Source organism: Centruroides sculpturatus, unplaced genomic scaffold (assembly GCF_000671375.1).
Source record: "Centruroides sculpturatus isolate CEXI.00-Female unplaced genomic scaffold, Cexi_2.0 scaffold600, whole genome shotgun sequence".
NCBI classification, from domain to species: Eukaryota; Metazoa; Arthropoda; class Arachnida; order Scorpiones; family Buthidae; genus Centruroides; species Centruroides sculpturatus.
In genome coordinates, this window is record NW_019384814.1 from 359,280 (window position 1) to 383,606 (window position 24,327).

Below are 24,327 nucleotides of genomic sequence, written 5' to 3' on the forward strand. Positions count from 1 at the left end.
TAATTTGTAACATAATCATATTACTTTTAACATCAAAAATAATATCATAAAATATTTAAGTTATTGTGAAAGTGAATGAAAGAAGTAACAAATCCGTGTAGATATTACATAAATTCCATAGAGAATATTTCCAATTAGAAAATTTATTGAAAGAAATGTTTATTTTATTAAATTTTTTCTCAGATTTTTATTTATTTATTAAGTAATAAAGTTTACCAAAATAATTCATAAGGAGTATATTAACAGATTAGAAACAAAAATAATGAAAAACTCCTACAGTTTCATCTGGATAATATAACCGTTAACAATTGGCAAATATGGATCTCTATAATTTATTACACTTATGGTATATTTTTATTCATTTTATATCATTAAAAAATTTTTTAAAAATATACAGTGTAATAAATTTAATTAGAATTCCATGTTCGATTTCATTTTTTGTAGAAGATAAGTTTAAGTTTACAATCAGCAATTTCTTATGATATTTTAAATTAATGAAAATATTGAATAATAATACTATTTTTATTTATTTATTATTAATAAAATTGCAATACGACAGATGATACAATAATTTTAATATGTTGTATATTGAGAAATACTTAATCGTATGTTAAGACAAAATTACAGATTCTTTGAAAAATTATCATCATAAATTACTTAATTATATTTTTCATGTAATTCCTTGAACTTAAATTTTTTTTTTTAAATTAAGAATCATTAAATAGGCTATTGAATGTAGTACAAAATGTTTAAAGTAATTTTATTCTGAAATTATTTAAAATTATTAAAACTGCTCAAAATTATTCAAACTGCTTTATTTGCAGTAAATTGGAAAAAATGTATGTAAAAAATAGCTTTCTTGGAGAACAATGATATAACATTGTACATCCAAGAGTTCACAAACTAAGAAAAATCTCAGATCTTCTACATTATATTTCATGATCATACACAGTAGCACTAAACATAGATGGGGTGTGCATATATAATACTTAGGAACTGCACATATTTTATCAATTTTTATTTATGCATATGAAATAAAAATGTGAATTCTAGAAGAATCAAATAATTAATAATCTTGATCATAAGATTACTAAAAGATTTGTGAATATAAACACCAAACTTAGATGTTAAATTCTGGATATAGGTTGCTTTGCAAATAAAAAAACCAAATTACCTATTGAAGAAATGTGTTAACATTCTTTGATTATAACAGGCAATAATGTAAACCTATACATAGTGTGGTCTATAAATTTTAGGACAGGAATTATAAAAAACTTATGATAGAAAGGCAATATGTATTTTTTTTATTCAAAGTACAATCCACTAGCATATAGCTTTAGAGTGGTGGTACAGTTTCTGGGGAGCCACAGAAAATTTATTTTTCCTAATTGTCTCTAATTCATTGGTCACAGCTTTTTTGAATGATGAGATTGTTTGCAAATTGTTCTCCATTAAGATTCAATTTTAACTTGAGAAATAGTAAAAAGGGCAAATCTGGTAAGGAGGTGATTATGAGTAGGGATTTTTTTTTTTTTTTTTTTTTTGTGTGTCAAAAGTTGACACATGCTTGTAGCTTTGTAAGTGGATGTATTATCTGCAGCAGGAAAAATCTTGGGACTAAAATGCTGACAGGATGAACACACTGAATGGATTTCGGAAGATGATCCAGTACTACTTTATAAAACTTTGCATTTACTTTTCTACCTTTCTTCCTTCTGGTACAAATTCTTTAAACTATGTCTTGTGAGTAAAAAAAAATCATAATTTTGATACACAACTTTTGGAATTTCACTTTCTTTGGTCTGGAATATTAGACTGGTTTAGAGCCTCATTACTGTATGCCTTTTGTATCATTTTTAGGGTTTTTGTAACAGAAAATATAAAACAAAATTTAAACACAATTCTCTGTTCACTTTTCAAATTCAAACTACAACAACAAAAAACATAGTTTATATTATATGTTACAATTAGCAAGTTTCTGAATGTATGCTAGCAACATACTGCAAGTGAACAGACAATAGTTGATATTTCTTAATTAGCACATTAGCTGATACATCACAACTCTACTGTTCTAGAACTTATGAACCACACTGAGTAATTTAAATATTTTGTTTAAATATACAGAAATAATAATATTAAAATATTTGTTTCTGCATCATATTCAAAAGTTTCAAGATTTTGTATTTTTCAAATGTTTGCAATGTTCTTTCTAGTAAAAACATTGAACCTAGAAAAGAAACCCATTTTTAAATCTTTATTGCAAGTATTGGGGATGAGATTAGACCCTGTACACACTAGGCGTTTTTCAACGCGCGCTTTTAAACGCGCGTTTAACGTGCGTTTAAAAGAACCAAGAGTTCTATGTAGCCGTACACACTCAAAAGCCAAGCGCGCGTTAAACGCGCGTTTTGCGAGCGCTTATAGATTTTTGTTAAAACGCGCGTTTTGCGAGCGCTTTACGGGCGCTTTGAGATATATGTGCTGCCATGTTACCGTACATGCGATCGCGCGTTTTGCGGGCGTCAGCCGAGCGCTTTGAGATATATGTGCTGAAATGGAAAACGATCATTTCGATACTGATCTATTTATTGATGATATCTAAAAGACACCAACCATCGTCAAAGGATTTTATAGATATTTTAAAAGAATTAAAAAACTTGAATTTATTTTGTCTTAGTTTTGGATACAACGTCGCAAACATTTCATGCGTCAGTCTATCTCGTAATATTGGGTGCACCCAAAATTCTCTTTGCCTCTGCCGTCGTCTTTTATAACGACGATAGAGGAGCCACACACTTCCACATCCATTTCCAAGCCGAGCCAGTGTGCACGCTCCGCTAAACGCTCGTTGAAAAACGCCTAGTGTGTACAGGGCCTTAAACTTAAATTTATTTGACTTCTTTGATTATTAAAGCCATTTTGTTATAGATATTTGTCTTGATTGAAATTGATAAAACGACAACTTTATCTGGATCATTTATTTATGTCATTACCAGTAATCTGTCTACTTTGCTGGAACTGTATTGTCTTTCTTTGATTTGTTGAATTCTCTTTTTAGAACAAATGACAAATAGTCAATGCTTGTTTTGCAAATAATCAATTTTACTTCACAGTTTCACTGTCATATATCTTGCCATAAATGCATTTTGTGTTTTCTTTCCTCTCTCCAGTATGTCTCCAGTATTCATTGTCTTTTAATTTTTAATTAAATTTCTTTTCATAGTAACTAATTTAATCAAGAAATTTTAGTATTTATTTAGTAATCTTCATAAGGTTGGTTAAATGTTGATAATTAAACTTTATTTTTTAACTAAATTATGTCTTCTGATAATTTTGCAAGTTCAGTAACTTCTTCCACAAGTTTTTAAAATATTCCAATATTTATCATCTAATAGCTATTCCTATGAACATAATAAAATTATATATATTAAAATATAAAATTATTGTATCATTTGTCATTTTATATCTGATTTGAACAAATTGAAATGAACTTAATAAAATTACACTAGTTACTTTTGTGCAAATTTTATCTGAATTATTATAATTTTTGAAAATTGCAAGTAGGCAAGGTCTTAAATTCATAAAAATTATAATATATTTTAATTTTGAAACATTTAATGCTATCTTAAGAAATAATAAGAGTAATTCCATTAGGCAAAACATTAAAGAATTGCAGTAATATGTTTTGTCTAACAGATTTGCCACACTATTTCTGAAGAAGGCATGGAATGTGCTGAAAATACAAAAGTAAATTAGTGTTTATTTTTTATTTTTAACTATTTTATCACTTAAATTGAGGTTTTTTTTTAATAAAAATGGAAAGATTTATTGCATCATTTTTACAATTTTTTTTTCTTACATAATTAATTTTAATCAATTATACATTAATTAATAATTTTAAGTAAAATATGTTACCTAGATTACTGGTATAAAATAAAATGAACATTTTTTTTCTATATATCAATAATTTTTACGTTTATAAAACTCTTCAAGTAAGTTGCAGTTCTTGCATTTTATAAAAATTATTTAAAATATATGAGAAGAATTTATTACTTTTTATTTTATATAATCATTAATATCATGTCAATAAATAAATCTGAAACAAATATAAATTATTTAATTAATTAAGCATGATGATGCAATAAATTTTGCATATCTTTTTAAATATATTTTTTAAAATTCTAGTTATTATTACTACAAATTTTAAAAATCTCTCTTAAATTTTAATTAAAATGTATATGAAATTAAATTAAAAATTTTTTGATGTGATGAATGATTGTCTTACTTCTTATCATAAGAGATGTGTTAATGATGATGTAATAGATGCATATACTGTACTTTATATGAATCTGTTGCTTTAATTAGCAACTGTAGCTTTATTTAATTTTAATACAGACCAAGAATTTTCTTAGTTATAAAAAAAACTTAGTATTTAGTGATTACATTTAATCTTTCAGTTCAAATCTCTGGTTTTAAAGACGATAAATTATTAAATATTCTTTTTTTTTTTTTACATTACTAATATATGGATTCTTGTATTCATTTTTATCTTTCTGTTTGAATGCATAACTTTAAATTATCATTAAATAATATAGATTTTTATTTATAACAGAATCTTATTCTCATTTTTAATGTATTGAAAATGAGAATAAGGTTCTGAAAAATTTATGTACTTTGATGGTGATTTAAGCTTATGTGAATGGAGTAATTGAGTTATTCTTTTCAAATGGCAATAAATTTTTCTGTATTCAAATTTGAGAAAATATTAATATGCACTGAACACGCCACAAAAAAAACCCAAGCTTCATTCAGTTACATATAATAAAGGAAAGCAGATCTCAGGAAGAGGTCAAAACATTTGTGATTCCTTTATTTACATTAATGGATGGAACTTAGGTTTTTGTGGTGTATTCATTGTTACAGAACAGTCCAGTTTACAGAGAATGTAACTCTTTGTATTAGTATACATATTTCTGATGTTAATTATTAATTATACTGATGATATATATTTGTGAATTGATTAATGCTTATATGTTTAGGAATGAAAATTAAGTGAAAGAAAATTAAACATATATGCATTAATCAAGTGAATTAAGTGAAAGAAAACATTTTACACAAAAATGAAAATATTTACTATTACTTATAATCTATCATTACAACATAATCTCAGATTATAATGTGATTATTTGTAAACTAATTATTATTTTTTAGAATAAAATGATACTACATATAATGTTGCATGTTTAAATGCTAAAAAAAGGTTTTACTGTAATTTTGTATGGATAACCTGTGGTGACACATAACCTGCATGGGGATATATCCTATAAAAATGCTAAAATAGATTAACCATCTTTGCCTAACTTTGCTCCTTTATATATCCCATACATCCAAACACACTAGTCAGTGGTATATCCAAGATTTTGAGAATATGGATGCTGCTCAAGTCAAATTCAGGGACCAAGGCATGTGACCTCTGTCATTTTTCAGAAAATGTTATTCAGTTAGCTTAGAATTATTTTAGTCATTTAATCTTACCTAATTGAAGCCATATGATGCACATTGTTATATTTATTATTTGCATATGATGCACATTGTTATATTTTTAATTTTAAAGCAACTAAACTAATTACTTTGGTATCAAGGGAGTGCTGCAGTCCCATAAGCACCTTTTCTGGATACACCCTTGATGTTGGTATGCAGTTTAGATGGTAAAAAACAGAATGTTTGAGATTATTATCTCAAACATTCTGTTTTTTCTCCTTCTTATTTTTTTTGTTTTATTTACATTACAAGTTCACTATAGATACAACAAGACTGTCTCGGAGACTCACTACTAAGCGGGATCACTTTGACGCTCAATGCCGATCACGTTCTCATTCTCCAATCTTCTTTGGTATCATTGGTTTTGAGCGTGATCTTTCAAACTTCGCCGGCCACTTCCACAAGGCATTTTCGGTGAAATTAATTCGGTGTTGCCTTGGGTTGAATTTTTGTTGATGCCTAATGAAAATTTCCCATTTTTGAAAAAAAATAATCCTGGTTATTGTATTGTCCGAAATTATTTTCTTATTTTGCACAAACAATATATATATATAAATAAATGTAAAAAGAAAACAAATTATATTTCGGAAGTTAGTTTTAATATAAAATTATAAAGACTAGTGCCATCTACTTTCAAAAACATTCCGATGATGAAACGAGATATCTTGGGTCAACCAGTCAAGGTCAGCATGTGACGACCAGAGATATGTCAGGAATAACACGGACAGGTAAATGGGTTTTTTTTTCAAAGATTTGATTTTTCATTTCAAACTTCCCAACACATGTGTTTGTCAAAATTTGATTTTGCACTGTTTGCATTTTCAACTTTCCAACCACCAACACATGCTCAAATCTCACACTACTGCCTGTTTGTAAGAGAGTATTGCCATTTTGAATTTTATTTTGACTCAGTTCTCAGTCCTCTGAGTACCTACAAGTCTGGTTTTTTTATGCACACATGATTTTGGCCCTTAATACTATGTGCCAAATTGCAACTCCTGACATGTACTCCTTCATACCTCTAAGCTGGTGACATAGCAGGCAGTATGATTTTATAAAGAAGACATAGTCTTGTCAATTATCAATAAGTGAAATAGAAAAAATTTAATATTTGAGAAGAAAACCTCCTAAACTGTATTGTATTGAAAATAAAAAAATCTATCAAACAGAAAAATGTTTTGATTGTTTCACTTCATTTCTGTTTTACTTATCAAATAATTATTAATAAAATAAATAAATAATAGTAAATGCTAAAATAACGTTGAGAAAATTAAATAGAAAAATACTTTAATATTAGTAATAACTATGGTATACTTGATATTTGAAGTGCCACCTGAGGTCAAGATGAATTGAAGGAGGTAACACAGCTGGTTTGGCTTTTGGCAAGAATGACTGCATTACCAGATATTGTGTAAATAAGTGGTAAATAAAATAATTCCTATTATTTATCATTGATATTGCTTTTATTAAGAAAATTGCATTCATATTCTACAATACTTAATGATATGGGTTTGAGAGTTGATCACTTAACTCTTCACTGTAAAAAATTAAAATACACTAAAATCTAGTCCGTTTATAAAATAGTTTTGTGAGAATTTGTGTTTTTGGAAAAAATTGTGATGCAGTGTGCAAAGCATTTTCACACATTTTAAAAACACTTGATATGTTGCAAATACAAAGAGAAAGTTGCTGGATCATTTTTATAACTTCAAGTTAAAATTAAGAGATAACCTGCATGTCATGTAATATATGCCTGCTTTGAAATTTGCTTTTGAACAGAGATAACCTGTGGGTAATATGTACAAAATTACAGTAATTATTTAATATTTGGGAAGTGAATAATATTTTCAAATTTACATAATCATTTGTATGGAATTAGTAACAAATTTTTTGAAGAACAAAAAAAAAAAAAATATATANCATTTCTAATTAATTATAAATATTGATAATATTAAAAAACTTATTGAATACTAGGAATATATTATATCAAGATCTTTTATCTGTTGAATTGCTGAATTCTGATGTTATTCATCCTGACTTGGATTTTCTGTATCATCTTTATTAAGGCTGGTTTACACAACACAACTACTACTAACATTTTATCACTCAAAACCACAATATGCACAGATTTTCTTAATTTGAACAAACTTGAGACCTTTACAACGAGGTCACCAATGTATTGCAGAAAATGTAATCTGTCAGATTTTTCACTTGTTGTAACATTGTCAAACTTGTCAATGATGAGATTAAAATTGTGTTAGATGTGTTCTTACTACTCTCAAGAGAAATAAATGCTGTTGCGCATGTTCAGAATGACTGTCAAGTCATATTCCAACATATTGTGTAAATATCTGAAGTGTTGACATGTTTTGTGTGTGACAAAATGTTGGCAGTAATCATATTGAATAAATCAGCCTTCAGCATCAGGAAAGGGTTCAAAAGTATTTAGATTTTGAATGCCGATATATATACAGTACATGTTGAAAGATTCACTGAATGGAAATTACTTTATAGAAAAAAATCCAATGTTCAAGGTGATCATAATTAAAGAGTAAGTGTTCAGTGCTCTCTGTAGGAAGAACTATTAAGCAAATTCAAACCAAATTTGGTTTATTTACTTTCTTGAGTGTGTGGTTTCAATTTTTGGAAAAAAATTAACTTTAATATTCAGCCACTAGGACAAAATTTGGTGCCACTGTCTTAATGTCATATTGCATGTTTTCTAATAAATTTGCTACTGCACTACTGTTACTGTGAGAATTTTCCATTCTGTGTTCCACTACTACAGTAGCAATATCTTTTCAGGTGTCCAATTGGTTTTGCAACTACATTCTGGTTTCATAGCAAAAGTTCCAATATCCTGAAAACTCGAAATCATTTTCTAGAATTCCCAACAGTTAGAGGACCTCGTTGAAAACCTTTTAAGTGCTGAAATTCTTTAAGGGCAATCTGGTATTGCTGCTTTTGTTGATAGAAGAATTTAACAAGTAATACACATCATGATTGTTTACTTGTTGAAGAACTGTGAATAGCTTTTTGCAACTTCTTTCATACTTGAAGTTTGTTAGTAAACATATGTAATATGCACATTAATATGAGGATATCAGCACCAAATTTTACCTAGCAGCCAAAATTTGGAGTAAAATTTCTTCCAAAAATTGAAACTGCATACTTGGGACAATATATAAATCAAATTTTGGTTCAGCTTTATCCAGTAGATTCTTTCTACAGAGCTCTAAACCCCTCCTCTTTAATTATGGACATCAAGTACTTTTTTCTTATAAAGAAAATACTTCAAAAACCTTCTTATGACTTTGTCATCAAGAAATATATTATTAATTTTAGATTATTAATATTATTAAAAATTAAAATGTATGCTAAAATCTTTTATGTAGGGAGTCAATCCTTTATTTAGATTAAACATTTTTTCATGACAGATGCTTTAAACATTTAAATCATGACATAAGTTTCAAAGTATTTCAAAGACAATTTAAATACAAAAAATAATGATGAATGCATAAAATTATAAAGTAATGCAATATAAAAAATTGCAAAATATAAATTAAGAATAATAAATACATTATACAGATATCTAACATATTATACAGATGTGTATCAGATTGTGGTGTTTTGATGATGGTAAGAGCCACACTCAGTCACATGTCATTTTGTGCATTCATTATTATTTTTTGTATTTATGTTATTATTGAAATCCTTTAAAACTTTTTACCTGATTTGAATGTTTAAAGGCAGATAATGTTCACTTTTATTCTCCATTTAAATATACTATTTTTAAGATTAAAAATGTTTACATCTATAATCTTAAACAATATAAAGATGAGACAGATTTTGTCTCAAAAAATGTTTAATGTAAGTGAAGGATTGAGTCATGCACTTTTTTATATTTATTATAATTAAGTTCATTTTTGTGGAGTTGAATATTACAAAGATTATTAAAGATGACAGTTTATTACTTGGTTTTCATTAACAGGTTTATTACACTTTAGTCCACAATTATATTTTATCAACTCATTATAGCAAAAAAAAAACAAAAAATAAAATAAATGCATTAAATTTTTTTTTATTGCTTATGTATTGTGGGCATTGTAGATAAAATCATAATCTTAATTGATAATTATCACTTATAAATTCACTTAGATGCTTATCTTCAATTAATTTGTACTTCAGATAATCATTTGATAAGCAGAATATCTATATATTTGACTAACTCCCTTATTAATATATCAATATATAATTAAAATATTGCACTATGAAGTAACTATTAAACTTTAATCTAAAAAAATTTTAACTCGGTTAACATTTATCATCAAATTATTTACCTAATAGCATAGCTATAAACAATACTTGTTTGAATGTCCTGTTTTTATGATTTAATTATTACTAAATTAAAGTAATACGGTCTGCAATAATAAATATTTTTATTCAAAATGTGTTCCAAAATTCTTCATCACCTGTTAAAAAAATATGCTTTTTGAGTTTATGTCATGATCAGTCTTAATGTAATGTCATTTATTACTTCCAGAAACTTTCAGATTTTCAGCAGAGGTTACAAATAATTACTAAATTTTCTTTTGATAAAGCTGCCATATCATACTTGACTTTAATACTGATGCTGTTTTAAATATTGTGCCAGATTACATAATGGTTTCCAGATTGACTGAATAAATTTTCCATGAAAGTACATTTCAAATTCCTTCAAATTAAGGAATTTTGTTTCCCATAATAATGATAACATTACAGGAAAATTTTTTTTATTTCAATACTTTTAACTTATTACAATATATTTTTAAGGATTTGTTATTTCAATGAATTGAATTGACGACAATCATCCACACTTTTCCAACAGTAAAACGTTTAATATCAGAAATGCATTGGCTGGCTCAAAAACAAGGCCAAAAACATTTGTATTTCTTAAATTAAACATTTTACTGCTGGAAAAGTATAGAAGATTGTTCTTAATATAATTCATTAAAGTAATATAATTAGAAATAATTTAAATTTCAAATTTGCTATTGCATTTACTCTTATTTTTTATAGTCTGCAAATGTGAACACATTACTTTTAAGTTTTTAAAATAAATATCAATAATTGTTATTACTGATGTATGATAATATTGAAAGTATAAAAGTCTGATATTTATCAATATAAGATATATTGATACATATTGTTGGGCTGCTACATACGTCAATACTTCACTGTTTTTTGTTGTAATTGATCTGAATAGAGGCTTCTATTGCATATTAAACAAGTACTGATGTGTCTAAGAAAATGTTCAAATACACATACAGTTGTAATTACAGCCATTAAAAGTTTAGTTTATTTTTGATTCTACTAAGTAAAATAAATAGATATTTTCCATTGTTGTATGATTCTCTCTTTCTTTTACCATCTTGAAAGAGATTCATTTGTGGCTAAATGGATAGCTAGATGATAAAGCCAATAATGCTTAAGATCATACAGAAAATTTCTCTCTTTCTCCCTAATAATTTAGGTAAACAGTAAGATAGTTTTGTAGTTAAAAATGACAATATCATAATAATAATGAATTTAAATTTAAAACTTATTGTAGTAATGTTTAAATTTATTATTTTTTTATCATTAGAAGTTTAAACAGTCTATGCATCTAATATTCAAAAAAATGATTATCCCTATATAAATGTGAATGATTTGAAATCATTAGAATTTTTAAAATATTTGATGTAATTTATTTCTGAAATAGGCATATTATCATTGAGAGATAAATTAATGATATAGTATTAAAAATTATTACTTGAAAATAAATTTTTATATTATGTAAATTAAAAGTATTTACAATTAAAGTATGATATTCTATTTTAAATAATAAAATTATATTCTTACAATAATCATATTAGTTTATTTATAAACATAATTTTCATATTACTGTGTAATAATTTATTTCTTGTAAATTATTTCTCATTTACATTATTTTAATTATTCTGCTATTCTTTATATTCTGTTAAGAAAACTCTAATAAATAAATATTTTGTTAGAATACAAAGTAAATATTTAGCTTATCAAAGTATTTAAATTATTGATCTATCTTTTATCAAATTTCATCTGAGATTTTGAATGAGTATAAGACTTTAAAGTATTTAAATTAGAGAGAATTTCTATTTTAGTTTTTGTTGTTGCTGTTGTTTATTCATTCAAACTTAAATCTTACACATTGATCAGATACAATCTATTGAATCTTATTAATTTTTGTCAAAAAATAATATCTGTAATAGAAATTGAACTAGATACTTATTGAATTATATCTGATACAACAAAGAAGTTCAACTGAACTAATATGTACCTAGAATTGTTCCGATAAAATATTGAAATGTATATAGATGAAAATATGAAAATATATTTTTTCATGATTTTTATTGATTTTTGTTATATAACATAATATTATTAGCTGATTATTAATACTAAATATTTATATCAAAGTTATAGTAAAAATATAAGAGATTAAAATATTTCAGATATTAATTTTTTGGAAATGTAAAATATAATAATTTATTTATTAGAGTTTATTGAAATTTCAAAATTATATCATCAACTTCTATATTTGGGAATTTTTACTTATCCAGTGTTTGTTTTTTTGCCTGAACTATACTAATCTTTTCATCAATTTATCATATAATAGTTATCACAGGTTCACGTAATAAGCCGTTGGGAAAAAATGGAAACAACCGAAGAAAAATTAGGTAAATACTAAATTTTAATTGTTAAATTTGAAAATATTTGGAGATATATTTGATTGCTTGAGATAGTGTGATTGAAAAAATTATTTTATTTGATTAGTTCTTATGTTTTTAGTATCTAAGATAATTTATTTTAGACAGAATCTAAAATTTTCCCAAGTAATTTAAGTTTATTGAATTTCATTACTTAAAGGTAAATTATTTTTATATGTTCAATTAGCTAATTAAAGGAAAAAAAATTGCAAAATATCAGATGAGTTTTAACTGACATTTTTATAAATTTTTTTTGTCTTAAACTAATTAAATCAGTTTGAATGCATACATTACTTCTATCAAACATCAAATTCTGAAATTGCATAAAAAGAAAAATCAGAATAATACTTAAGTGCTGATTTGACATATTTAAATAGTATTTCTATAAAAAAAAATTTTGAAATATTGACGGCCACATTTCTAAGTGATTCACTTCTTTGTTCCAATACAGCAATGAAATTTACATTTTATTGGAATACTACTATGTCTTTGCACATATTCCTAAATCTTTCAATTATTTTTTTTTTTAACTGTAATATCATGAATTATCAGTGCTGTAATTAAGTTTCAAGTTTCTGATAAAACTAGATTCATATCAGAATTCTCACTAGCATACAAACTGCTATGAAGTGAATATGAATTGGCAGTTTGCAATCTTCTTACAATTGTACACAAATCATTATGAGTTGAAAATATTTCAACTGTTGACATTGGTTCATCTAACAAATTAGTTTTTAGTATGCCATTTATCAAATCATCAAAAGACAGAAGAAAGAAAGAAAAGGTAAATTCGAGATGGCAGGCAATGGTTATTTCTAGGATAACTTGATCAAGAATGTAAAAAAAAATTTGTCCAAGATTTAAGTAATCTATGTAGGAAGGATATAGGACAAAAATATTAAAAATAAAAATTTGTAAGAGTAATGGTTAAGAAAAATTTTTAAACAAATCAGAAATAATTTTTATCACTAAATATTGCTCAGCAATTAGCAAATTGTGATACAAATACACATATTATAATAGAAAAATTTACGATATCAATACTTGTATTGAATATCAAAGAAATGATTGATACAATTACTTTAGTACAGTATTGATATTGGCAGAAATGTAATTGCAATACTTTCATCATATTGCTTGGAACATTGTTGACAACAGTCTAGAAATAAAATTTAATATGATTATTAGTTTTAAGTAAACCATCTTATCACTGCTATTCATAAACTTACAAATAATATAGTATTTACTGGAAAATAAGTAATGAACACTGCGATTGTTTTCTCTATTAGCATCTCTAATTTCTGTACAATCTCGTCATCAATAGCAAGGTTGAGGCCAAAGTTTTAAACACGAAAACATGTACGTCGGACGTTCAGCACCACTTTCCTGTAAGCTTAGAAGTTTGACAATGGTGTTTGGATAGTCAGTGGAATCATGTGGAATCCAAACATTATTGTCAAACTTCTAGGCTTACAGGAAAGAGGCGCTGAATGTCTGACGTACACGTTTTCGTGTTTAAAACTTTGGCCTCAACCTTGCTAGTATTTCATATATGGTTTCCAAAACTAAATCCATTCATCCTTCAAAATAGTAGCCAGTTTGTTTTGTCTTTTGGTCGTTCAAATTTGTTTTAAAAATTGTTCTAAACTGGCCACTTTGCTTATCAGATACTCATATCTCCAAATTAGTCCATCACAATAGGAAATATGATATAAAATATTGTCTTCATAAAAGTATGAACATCTTCAAAGTGCTGCCATAGCAAAGTGATATCAAATAAGAAAAAAACCTTAAAAATCCTGCAATCACAAACTATTTAATGACACTAACATTTTTGATCCTATTTAAAGATATCCTTTAGGTGCTCATTACAACTAATAAAAGAACAGAAAAATACTATATAAATTTAAAATACAGTTGGAGCATTACAAATTTTTAAATATTAATGTTCACGGAACACTTGGTAAAAAACATATCTTTAGTATATGAAACAACTTAAATATTGAAATGTGTGTTCAAAATATTGAAAAAATAATAAATAAGTAAAATAAAAAGTTTTTTGATATTTTGAATATACAGTTTTTGATGTTTAAGTTGTTCAATATATTGAATATATGTTTTTTTTTTCCAAGCATTTCAGTGAACATTAAATTAATTAATATTTAAGAAATTTGTAATGTTCCAATTGCATTTTAATTTATATCATTGTATTTTTCTGTTTTTTTATAAGCTGTAATGAGCACCTGAAGGTGGTCTTTCAATAAGACTGAAAATGTCAGTGCCATTAAATGGTTTGCTATTGCTGGATTTTGTTATTTGATCAATAAATATTCAGTTATTGGTAAGTGATATATGATTGTCTAAGACATCTAAATAGATGTTAGCAGTTATAATCTTGGTAAAATAACTAATGATCCAAAGTTAAACTGCATTAATATAAAATTGCATATTTTACTAAGATAAATTTTATATATATATATATATATAAAATTACAGTGGTAAGATGTGTGTGTGTATATATATATATATACCACTAGTAGTACTAAACAATATTTACTTAGAAAAATTTAATTTTAAAATTTTCCATATATTTTAATTTATAATTTAAATTATAATTTCTATGAAATTGAAAGTTTTTTGAGAACTGAAGAAAATCAAATTTATATATAAACTTTGAAATGAAATAAAAAATAGAAGGGCAATAAAATCAAATTGTTTACATTTGATTATTTTTCATGTTTCTTAAAACACAAGTCAACTTTTTGTTTACATAACAGCTCCATAAATAAACAAATACTTAACTATATATACTCTTAAAATTAAATCCAAAAATTACCATTTCAAAGGTAAATGTTTTCAGAAATTTCTGAAATCCATCTTTAGAGTCACTGAAATCTTTATATAGAAAAGCATTTGAAAAACACCTTGTTTTAAAAATTTTTATTTTTAGAACATTTGCTTCATCAATTTGAGTATTTGTCTCCTTTAATTGACTTATGAGATGTTGAATATTGAGTAGGCCTCTGTGCAGTTTGTGTACCTGCACACCCTTGTTTGCTATATTGAAAATGCCCACATCCAAGGGTCTCGACTGTACTACTTTTGATTACCTGTCTCAATTCATAGCTATTGTTAACTCTTCTGCTGTTTGTAATGATAGAAATTCCAAATCTGGTATGAATATTTGCATTTTTTTTTTTTAGTATATTTGGATTTTTCTATCTCTGGTTGTTGAAGCATCATCTTTCATGATATCTTTTCTATGTTTGTCTAGTCTGTTGCTCAGTTGATGAACAGTGTTATTGATGTAGCATTTCACAGTCTGTCTCCTCTCTCTGCACATATTCATACTTTTTCATGCACTATACTCACCTAATGAGGGGACTGTTGGATTTTTTGAGTCACTCACAAACATTTAAAGAACATGTAGCCATATGCATTCTCTGTTATACATACGGCTAGTTGAACTCTTTATGTAAGTTTTCTTTAGTGGATGAAAACTGGATGGCTTACCATATCCAGGTTCTAAAAGCTGTTATATTGCACTCTTTAAGTACAACAGCTCTTGCCCAAACAGCCAGAGATAGATAAATCCAAATATACTAGAAAAAAATGCAAATACTCATATCTGATTTGGAATTTCTATCATTACAAACAGCAGAAGAGTTAACAATAGCTATGAATTGAGACAGGTAATCAAAAGTAGTACAGTCGAGACCCTTGGATGTGGGCATTTTCAATATAGCAAACAAGGGTGTGCAGGTACACAAACTGCACAGAGGCCTACTCAATACTCAACATGTCATAAGTCAATTAAAGGAGTCAAATACTCAAATTGATGCAGCAAATGTTCTAAAAATAAAAAATTTTAAAACAAGGTGTTTTTCAAATGCTTTTCTATATAAAGATTTCAGTGACTCTAAAGACGGATTTCAGAAATTTCTGAAAACATTTACCTTTGAAATGGTAATTTTTGGATTTAATTTTAAGAGTATATATAGTTAAGTATTTGTTTATTTATGAAACTGTTATGTAAACAAAGTTGACTTGTGTTTTAAGAAACATGAAAAACAATTAAATCTAAACAATTTCTCTGCAATAACTCACTGAAATACATGTGTGTAAACTTATCTATGTATATTTTAATGAAAAAAAAGAATGATATTCTCTTTCAAATGCTGCAAAAGGTAATTAAGAGTGGCATGTACACATTCTTAATCAAGCCTCAGCACAGGAAAAAAAAAAACACTGATATGAACAGAACCATCCCTGAATGCTTTTATTTCTTGGAAGCATTCCAAAAGAGAAAACAAAACAATCATCAAAACAGGTCTAATGAATAGATCTCAATGTTGAGTGCTTAAAAAAAATTCAACTCTTATTATTATGGAGTATGAATAAGTGCACTGTCATCTGAATTATCTTGTTTACAATCGGTAAAAAAACATGTAGTTTATTACGTGCCATCTCTCAACTAAATTAATAATTATAATTTTAATAATTTAGAATCATTTGGAAGAAATATCATTTGGTTCTGTTCATATCAGTGTTTTTTTTCCTCTGCTGAGACTTTATTAAGAATGTATACATGCCATCTTAATTACTTTTTGCAGCATTTTAAAGAGGATATCATGAATTCTTTTTTATTAAAAAAATATATGTGTAGATATTTTTATATATGTGTAGATATATAAGTTTACACATGTAGTTAGCATTCATTCATTCATTCATTGAAATACATAAATTGCAGAGAAATTTAGATTTGATCACTTCATGTTTCATAAAACATGAATAGTTATGTTGTATATTATAAATTTGTTTTTGGCTTTGGAATATGTTTTATTAATTTTTAAAGGTCATGATATTTTTTATATAATTATATATGTACAAAAATCATGTAACAAATATACTGTATACAAGGTGTATATGTATATAGTGTGTTAATGTTTGATATGCTGTAAACTTAAGGGGTGGTAGAGATCAATGAGGTTGTCATTTTATATGAAGCAACCTAGGGTTGGAAACAAAAATTGTGCTATGGCCTGCATAAAATTTGAATGTGTGTGTGTAAAAAGCAACCTTTTTCACACTTCTACATTTTGCTTTCATCATGTTATTGTGTATGTATTTTGGAAAATGAGTACTATGGTACAGTAAATGAAACTTTTTGATATTTTTCTGTATATTTACAATATAAATGTTTAAAGTGGTAACTGCCAACTTTGTTATGCAGAGTATAATGATGAATCAGAGGACAACAATCACTTGGAGAGTACTTGTCCTCTGATAGTATCAAAGTTGAAATATTGTGGATGAACAGCTCTTCCTTTGTTTCCTCTAGTGTCCCATATAACATATACTTTATGTATCCCTAGAGGAAGAAGTCAGGAGGTGTAAGGTCATGGGATTGAAAGGGCCAAGGAGCTAGACATTTCCCCCTAATCACTCAATGCCTCAAGATATCATTCAATTACTTGTATGCAAGGAGAATGAAGTAAGCCAGGGAACCATCATGTTGGAAGCACATGGTAGAACACTATTATAGAAGGATATCTTCAAGAAGTCTCTATAAATTTTCACAGTCAAATGTGATGATAGAAAGTGTGGTCCAGTTAAATAGTCTCAAAGGTGAGATTTTGCTGTGAATAAGTTGCCTGGTTGCCTACCACACAGACATGTCCAAATTTTCTGCAGGCTCACCAATAGTTCCACCAATTTTTGTTTCTGATTTTAGGTTGCTTTATAAGAAAATGCTCATCTCATTGGCCTCTACCACCTCCTAAATTTACAACACATCGAACACTAACTTCTTTATATATATATTTTGAGTAATAAAAACTGAACTTTATTCATAAAACATAAGAGATGCATAATTATGTTAATTAAAATTTTTTTGTAATAAATTATCTTTAATTTAAATATTGTTATAGCCTCAGAGAAAGCTACTGATTTGTAGTGAAATTTGATATCATAATTAAATGTGAAAATGTTATTTTAAGGCAACTTTCAGACTGGCTATATTCTGTCACATTTGTTCATCTTTCCATTAAATTTCATTTTGAAGATATGCTTCATATGGGTGTTTGTGATCCACATCTGTGGCAGGGAAATGCAGATCCCATTACAACTGGTGTGAAGCTTTCTATGTGGACCATTTTTGGTGGCTGTTTCAAGCAATTGGACCAATCCAAGATCACCAGTTGGCTATTATAATTTGTCTCGTGTAGAACACACATTGTCATATTTTTTTATTCAAACTCTTGAAGACCAGACTAGATTTATGGCAAATTTTTACAAATTAATAATAATAATAATAAAAACATAAATTTATTATCAGAATTGAACAATGACCAGCTATGTAGTATTGTTCAACTGTCAAATGTTCAGATGTTATTGGGGTGCATCTATAATCATTGTCTACCACAGCAATGATGGAGGAGAGGAAGGAGAAGAGTTTCGTTGTCAGAGTCCATACTTTTCAGCAATATGTGCTGCAGTAGAAAAGTGGCATGTCCCTGCAGCAAATTCTTTCACATGGACAACTGAGTAGTGTCATTGAGCAACATGTCTGAGTTGCTAGTATTTGTAACTGAATGGTATCATTCAGTGGCATGACAGAATAGCCATCTGAAAGCAGCCTAAAAGTCATTCATTTTTATGGAAATTATATCAAAAAATGAAGATCTTTTTCATTGTAGCAAACCTTCAAAATTTTTATGAATATAATATTTCATTAGAAAATTGTTTGAAATAATTTAATTCATATATATTTATAAATATTATATTTTATNGAGATATGGAAGCCTAATCCTCCAATCAAATTACTGTTTGTTTAGTTATTAAAATTAGCACGATAATCTGATAGATCAATTTGCTTTAAGAACAAAATATATTTGCATTTTTCTCCCAAAATAGAGTATGACACTAAATATAATAAATAGGATATTATGATTTTTTTTTAAATTTGTCTAATCAAATTGCTTTCTTCTATCAATAATTAGAAAGTCATTTATCATCATCTATTTAATACAAAAACATAAAGTAGTATTTAAAATTGCATTGTAAAATGGAGTTAGAGACTTAAAAATAAAATGAATGAATTATTCTTTGTTATTTATCATGTAGATTTTGCAATATTTCAGAAGTTGTCCTAAAGATTATTTAGTATTTTTATTTTGCTGTTAATTGCCATTTATATTAGTTATAGTAATTAATATATGTTACCTTACCAGATATGTTTTGTTAAACAATGATCATGACAAACTTATTGAAAATACTTCTGAAAGCAGTAGTGCTTATTAGTTATATCTGCATACCAAATAGACAATATTTTATATAATAAATGTAAAGCAAGGATAGAGCATTATGTTTTAGATCTGTAATTTCATTAGATTGTGATTTTTTAAATAATACTGTTTGTTAAGATGATACGCGCACTGGTAAAAGGTTTAGAGATACGAGTTGTGTTACATTACTACGGTACTGATATTCCAACATTTGTTAAATTTATAATTCTTAGTATCAAGAGCAGTTACATGATTTTGGAGTAAAAAACAAATTTAAATCAACCAACCAATTAATTGATTTACTAAAATCATGTTTCTTATACCTTCTTCATGAGTGTGAATAATAAACATTTGTAAAGAAAACAAATGAAAACTCCAATTACAGTATGAAATATGGCATCTTCCAAATAATACAATGTTTGAACATGATTCAAAAAGTAGGTCTAGAGCAGGGATGGTCAACAGTTTTTGCTCCCAGGCCGAATTGGAAAGAAAACTTTTTTCACGGGCTGAACCAGAGGCTGCCCTAGGAAGATTTTGAGGTGGTGCAAGATCTCATTGTAGTGTCACCCCGTAGAGACTAAATTGTACACAGAGATTACAGATACATTTTTCACATTATTATGCTTTACCAACATTCTACGCTGTACTTACGAGATTTGTAATGGAGGGTTAACTCTAAACGCACAGTGANGAAGAAATATCATTTGGTTCTGTTCATATCAGTGTTTTTTTTCCTCTGCTGAGACTTTATTAAGAATGTATACATGCCATCTTAATTACTTTTTGCAGCATTTTAAAGAGGATATCATGAATTCTTTTTTATTAAAAAAATATATGTGTAGATATTTTTATATATGTGTAGATATATAAGTTTACACATGTAGTTAGCATTCATTCATTCATTCATTGAAATACATAAATTGCAGAGAAATTTAGATTTGATCACTTCATGTTTCATAAAACATGAATAGTTATGTTGTATATTATAAATTTGTTTTTGGCTTTGGAATATGTTTTATTAATTTTTAAAGGTCATGATATTTTTTATATAATTATATATGTACAAAAATCATGTAACAAATATACTGTATACAAGGTGTATATGTATATAGTGTGTTAATGTTTGATATGCTGTAAACTTAAGGGGTGGTAGAGATCAATGAGGTTGTCATTTTATATGAAGCAACCTAGGGTTGGAAACAAAAATTGTGCTATGGCCTGCATAAAATTTGAATGTGTGTGTGTAAAAAGCAACCTTTTTCACACTTCTACATTTTGCTTTCATCATGTTATTGTGTATGTATTTTGGAAAATGAGTACTATGGTACAGTAAATGAAACTTTTTGATATTTTTCTGTATATTTACAATATAAATGTTTAAAGTGGTAACTGCCAACTTTGTTATGCAGAGTATAATGATGAATCAGAGGACAACAATCACTTGGAGAGTACTTGTCCTCTGATAGTATCAAAGTTGAAATATTGTGGATGAACAGCTCTTCCTTTGTTTCCTCTAGTGTCCCATATAACATATACTTTATGTATCCCTAGAGGAAGAAGTCAGGAGGTGTAAGGTCATGGGATTGAAAGGGCCAAGGAGCTAGACATTTCCCCCTAATCACTCAATGCCTCAAGATATCATTCAATTACTTGTATGCAAGGAGAATGAAGTAAGCCAGGGAACCATCATGTTGGAAGCACATGGTAGAACACTATTATAGAAGGATATCTTCAAGAAGTCTCTATAAATTTTCACAGTCAAATGTGATGATAGAAAGTGTGGTCCAGTTAAATAGTCTCAAAGGTGAGATTTTGCTGTGAATAAGTTGCCTGGTTGCCTACCACACAGACATGTCCAAATTTTCTGCAGGCTCACCAATAGTTCCACCAATTTTTGTTTCTGATTTTAGGTTGCTTTATAAGAAAATGCTCATCTCATTGGCCTCTACCACCTCCTAAATTTACAACACATCGAACACTAACTTCTTTATATATATATTTTGAGTAATAAAAACTGAACATTATTCATAAAACATAAGAGATGCATAATTATGTTAATTAAAATTTTTTTGTAATAAATTATCTTTAATTTAAATATTGTTATAGCCTCAGAGAAAGCTACTGATTTGTAGTGAAATTTGATATCATAATTAAATGTGAAAATGTTATTTTAAGGCAACTTTCAGACTGGCTATATTCTGTCACATTTGTTCATCTTTCCATTAAATTTCATTTTGAAGATATGCTTCATATGGGTGTTTGTGATCCACATCTGTGGCAGGGAAATGCAGATCCCATTACAACTGGTGTGAAGCTTTCTATGTGGACCATTTTTGGTGGCTGTTTCAAGCAATTGGACCAATCCAAGATCACCAGTTGGCTATTATAATTTGTCTCGTGTAGAACACACATTGTCATATTTTTTTATTCAAACTCTTGAAGACCAGACTAGATTTATGGCAAATTTTTACAAATTAATAATAATAATAATAAAAACATAAATTTATTATCAGAATTGAACAATGACCAGCTATGTAGTATTGTTCAACTGTCAAATGTTCAGATGTTATTGGGGTGCATCTATAATCATTGTCTACCACAGCAATGATGGAGGAGAGGAAGGAGAAGAGTTTCGTTGTCAGAGTCCATACTTTTCAGCAATATGTGCTGCAGTAGAAAAGTGGCATGTCCCTGCAGCAAATTCTTTCACATGGACAACTGAGTAGTGTCATTGAGCAACATGTCTGAGTTGCTAGTATTTGTAACTGAATGGTATCATTCAGTGGCATGACAGAATAGCCATCTGAAAGCAGCCTAAAAGTCATTCATTTTTATGGAAATTATATCAAAAAATGAAGATCTTTTTCATTGTAGCAAACCTTCAAAATTTTTATGAATATAATATTTCATTAGAAAATTGTTTGAAATAATTTAATTCATATATATTTATAAATATTATATTTTATTTTATGCAAAGTATTTCAATTTTAAAAATATTTTTAATTTTAATTTGTGTAATCTTATAATTATCATTCTGCTAATTATAAAAATCTTTTGAACATTGTATTTGTTAAAAAAATTTTTTATAATATTTTTTCTCTTATAGGAAATTAATAATAAATTAAATTGAGAATTTGTTTTCTAATGTACTTAATTTTAAAATAATTTCCTTATTAAAATTTTCAATATTATTATTTATTCAAAATTTATTTTAATAATTAAATGAATTATTAGTACATGTGATTAGTTTTTAGAAAAATTTATTTTTAATTATTACAAAATTGAAATTTTGTGGCAGATACTTTATCACCACACTATATACAGTTTGAAAATATACTTAATTTGTCTTATCTAAATGTTTTTTTAGTAATTTATATATCGAAGTAATATGCTGTAAAACTATGTACAATATTGAATTTGAAGCTAACAATAATAATAATTTTTATGTCAAAGTTTACAAGTCTTTTTAAGAATTAGAAAGAGTCTAATTTTATTAATAAAACAATAAAAAAAAGTTTTTAACTAAATTTATAATTCTGATAGAGTGAGATGATACGCGCACTGGTAAAAGGTTTAGAGATACGAGTTGTGTTACATTACTACGGTACTGATATTCCAACATTTGTTAAATTTATAATTCTTAGTATCAAGAGCAGTTACATGATTTTGGAGTAAAAAACAAATTTAAATCAACCAACCAATTAATTGATTTACTAAAATCATGTTTCTTATACCTTCTTCATGAGTGTGAATAATAAACATTTGTAAAGAAAACAAATGAAAACTCCAATTACAGTATGAAATATGGCATCTTCCAAATAATACAATGTTTGAACATGATTCAAAAAGTAGGTCTAGAGCAGGGATGGTCAACAGTTTTTGCTCCCAGGCCGAATTGGAAAGAAAACTTTTTTCACGGGCTGAACCAGAGGCTGCCCTAGGAAGATTTTGAGGTGGTGCAAGATCTCATTGTAGTGTCACCCCGTAGAGACTAAATTGTACACAGAGATTACAGATACATTTTTCACATTATTATGCTTTACCAACATTCTACGCTGTACTTACGAGATTTGTAATGGAGGGTTAACTCTAAACGCACAGTGAATTGTTGACTTTTTTTTTTTTTAGGTGTCAGAATTTTTCATCAAGCTATTCGGACTTGAATAGCTAATATTGAAAGATTAATCGCGGGCTGCATAAATTCATTAGATGGGCCGTATGTTGGCCATGCCTGGTCTAGAGGGTTCATCTTGTTACATACAGACTGTTATTGCTTCAATTTAATGAGTATCATAATAAATTTATTTTTATAAAATTATTATTTGAAAAACATTCAAAGAATAAAAACAAAAGGATAAAACAAATTTCCAGAAGGACAGTTGTCTTCTCTTGTCCTTCCTGTGGGTGCATTTACTGAATACTGTTAATTGTATTTTATATTATTTTTCAGAAAGTAATGTCAATTGAATAATTAAATTATTATTGAAATGTTCTTTTATTGTATATTTTAAATTTCTACTTTTAGCATGTTTTATTTTATATTGAAGTACATTTTTATTATCTGAATTCAAATTTATGTACTCCAAAACTGTTTAGACATCTTTTAGTCATTATTAACTCACTGAAAAATACAGTTAACATAACATACTATTTTAATTTACTTATTGAAAATTTACTGCTCTGTAAACCATGTTGATGTAAGTTAATAGTTCTGTGATCAAATTTTCTTGTTA

At 27.2% G+C, this 24,327-nt stretch overlaps 1 protein-coding gene across 1 annotated transcript in view; it reads left to right on the forward strand.

Annotated features, from left to right (window-relative positions):
• Positions 1–24,327, forward strand: part of LOC111629818 — a 110,601-nt gene that overhangs the window by 74,425 nt on the left and 11,849 nt on the right. The window contains exons 20-21 of the mRNA XM_023373726.1: positions 3,697–3,747; positions 12,215–12,275. Coding sequence (XP_023229494.1) covers positions 3,697–3,747; positions 12,215–12,275 — 112 coding nt within the window. The remainder of the gene's footprint in view (positions 1–3,696; positions 3,748–12,214; positions 12,276–24,327) is intronic.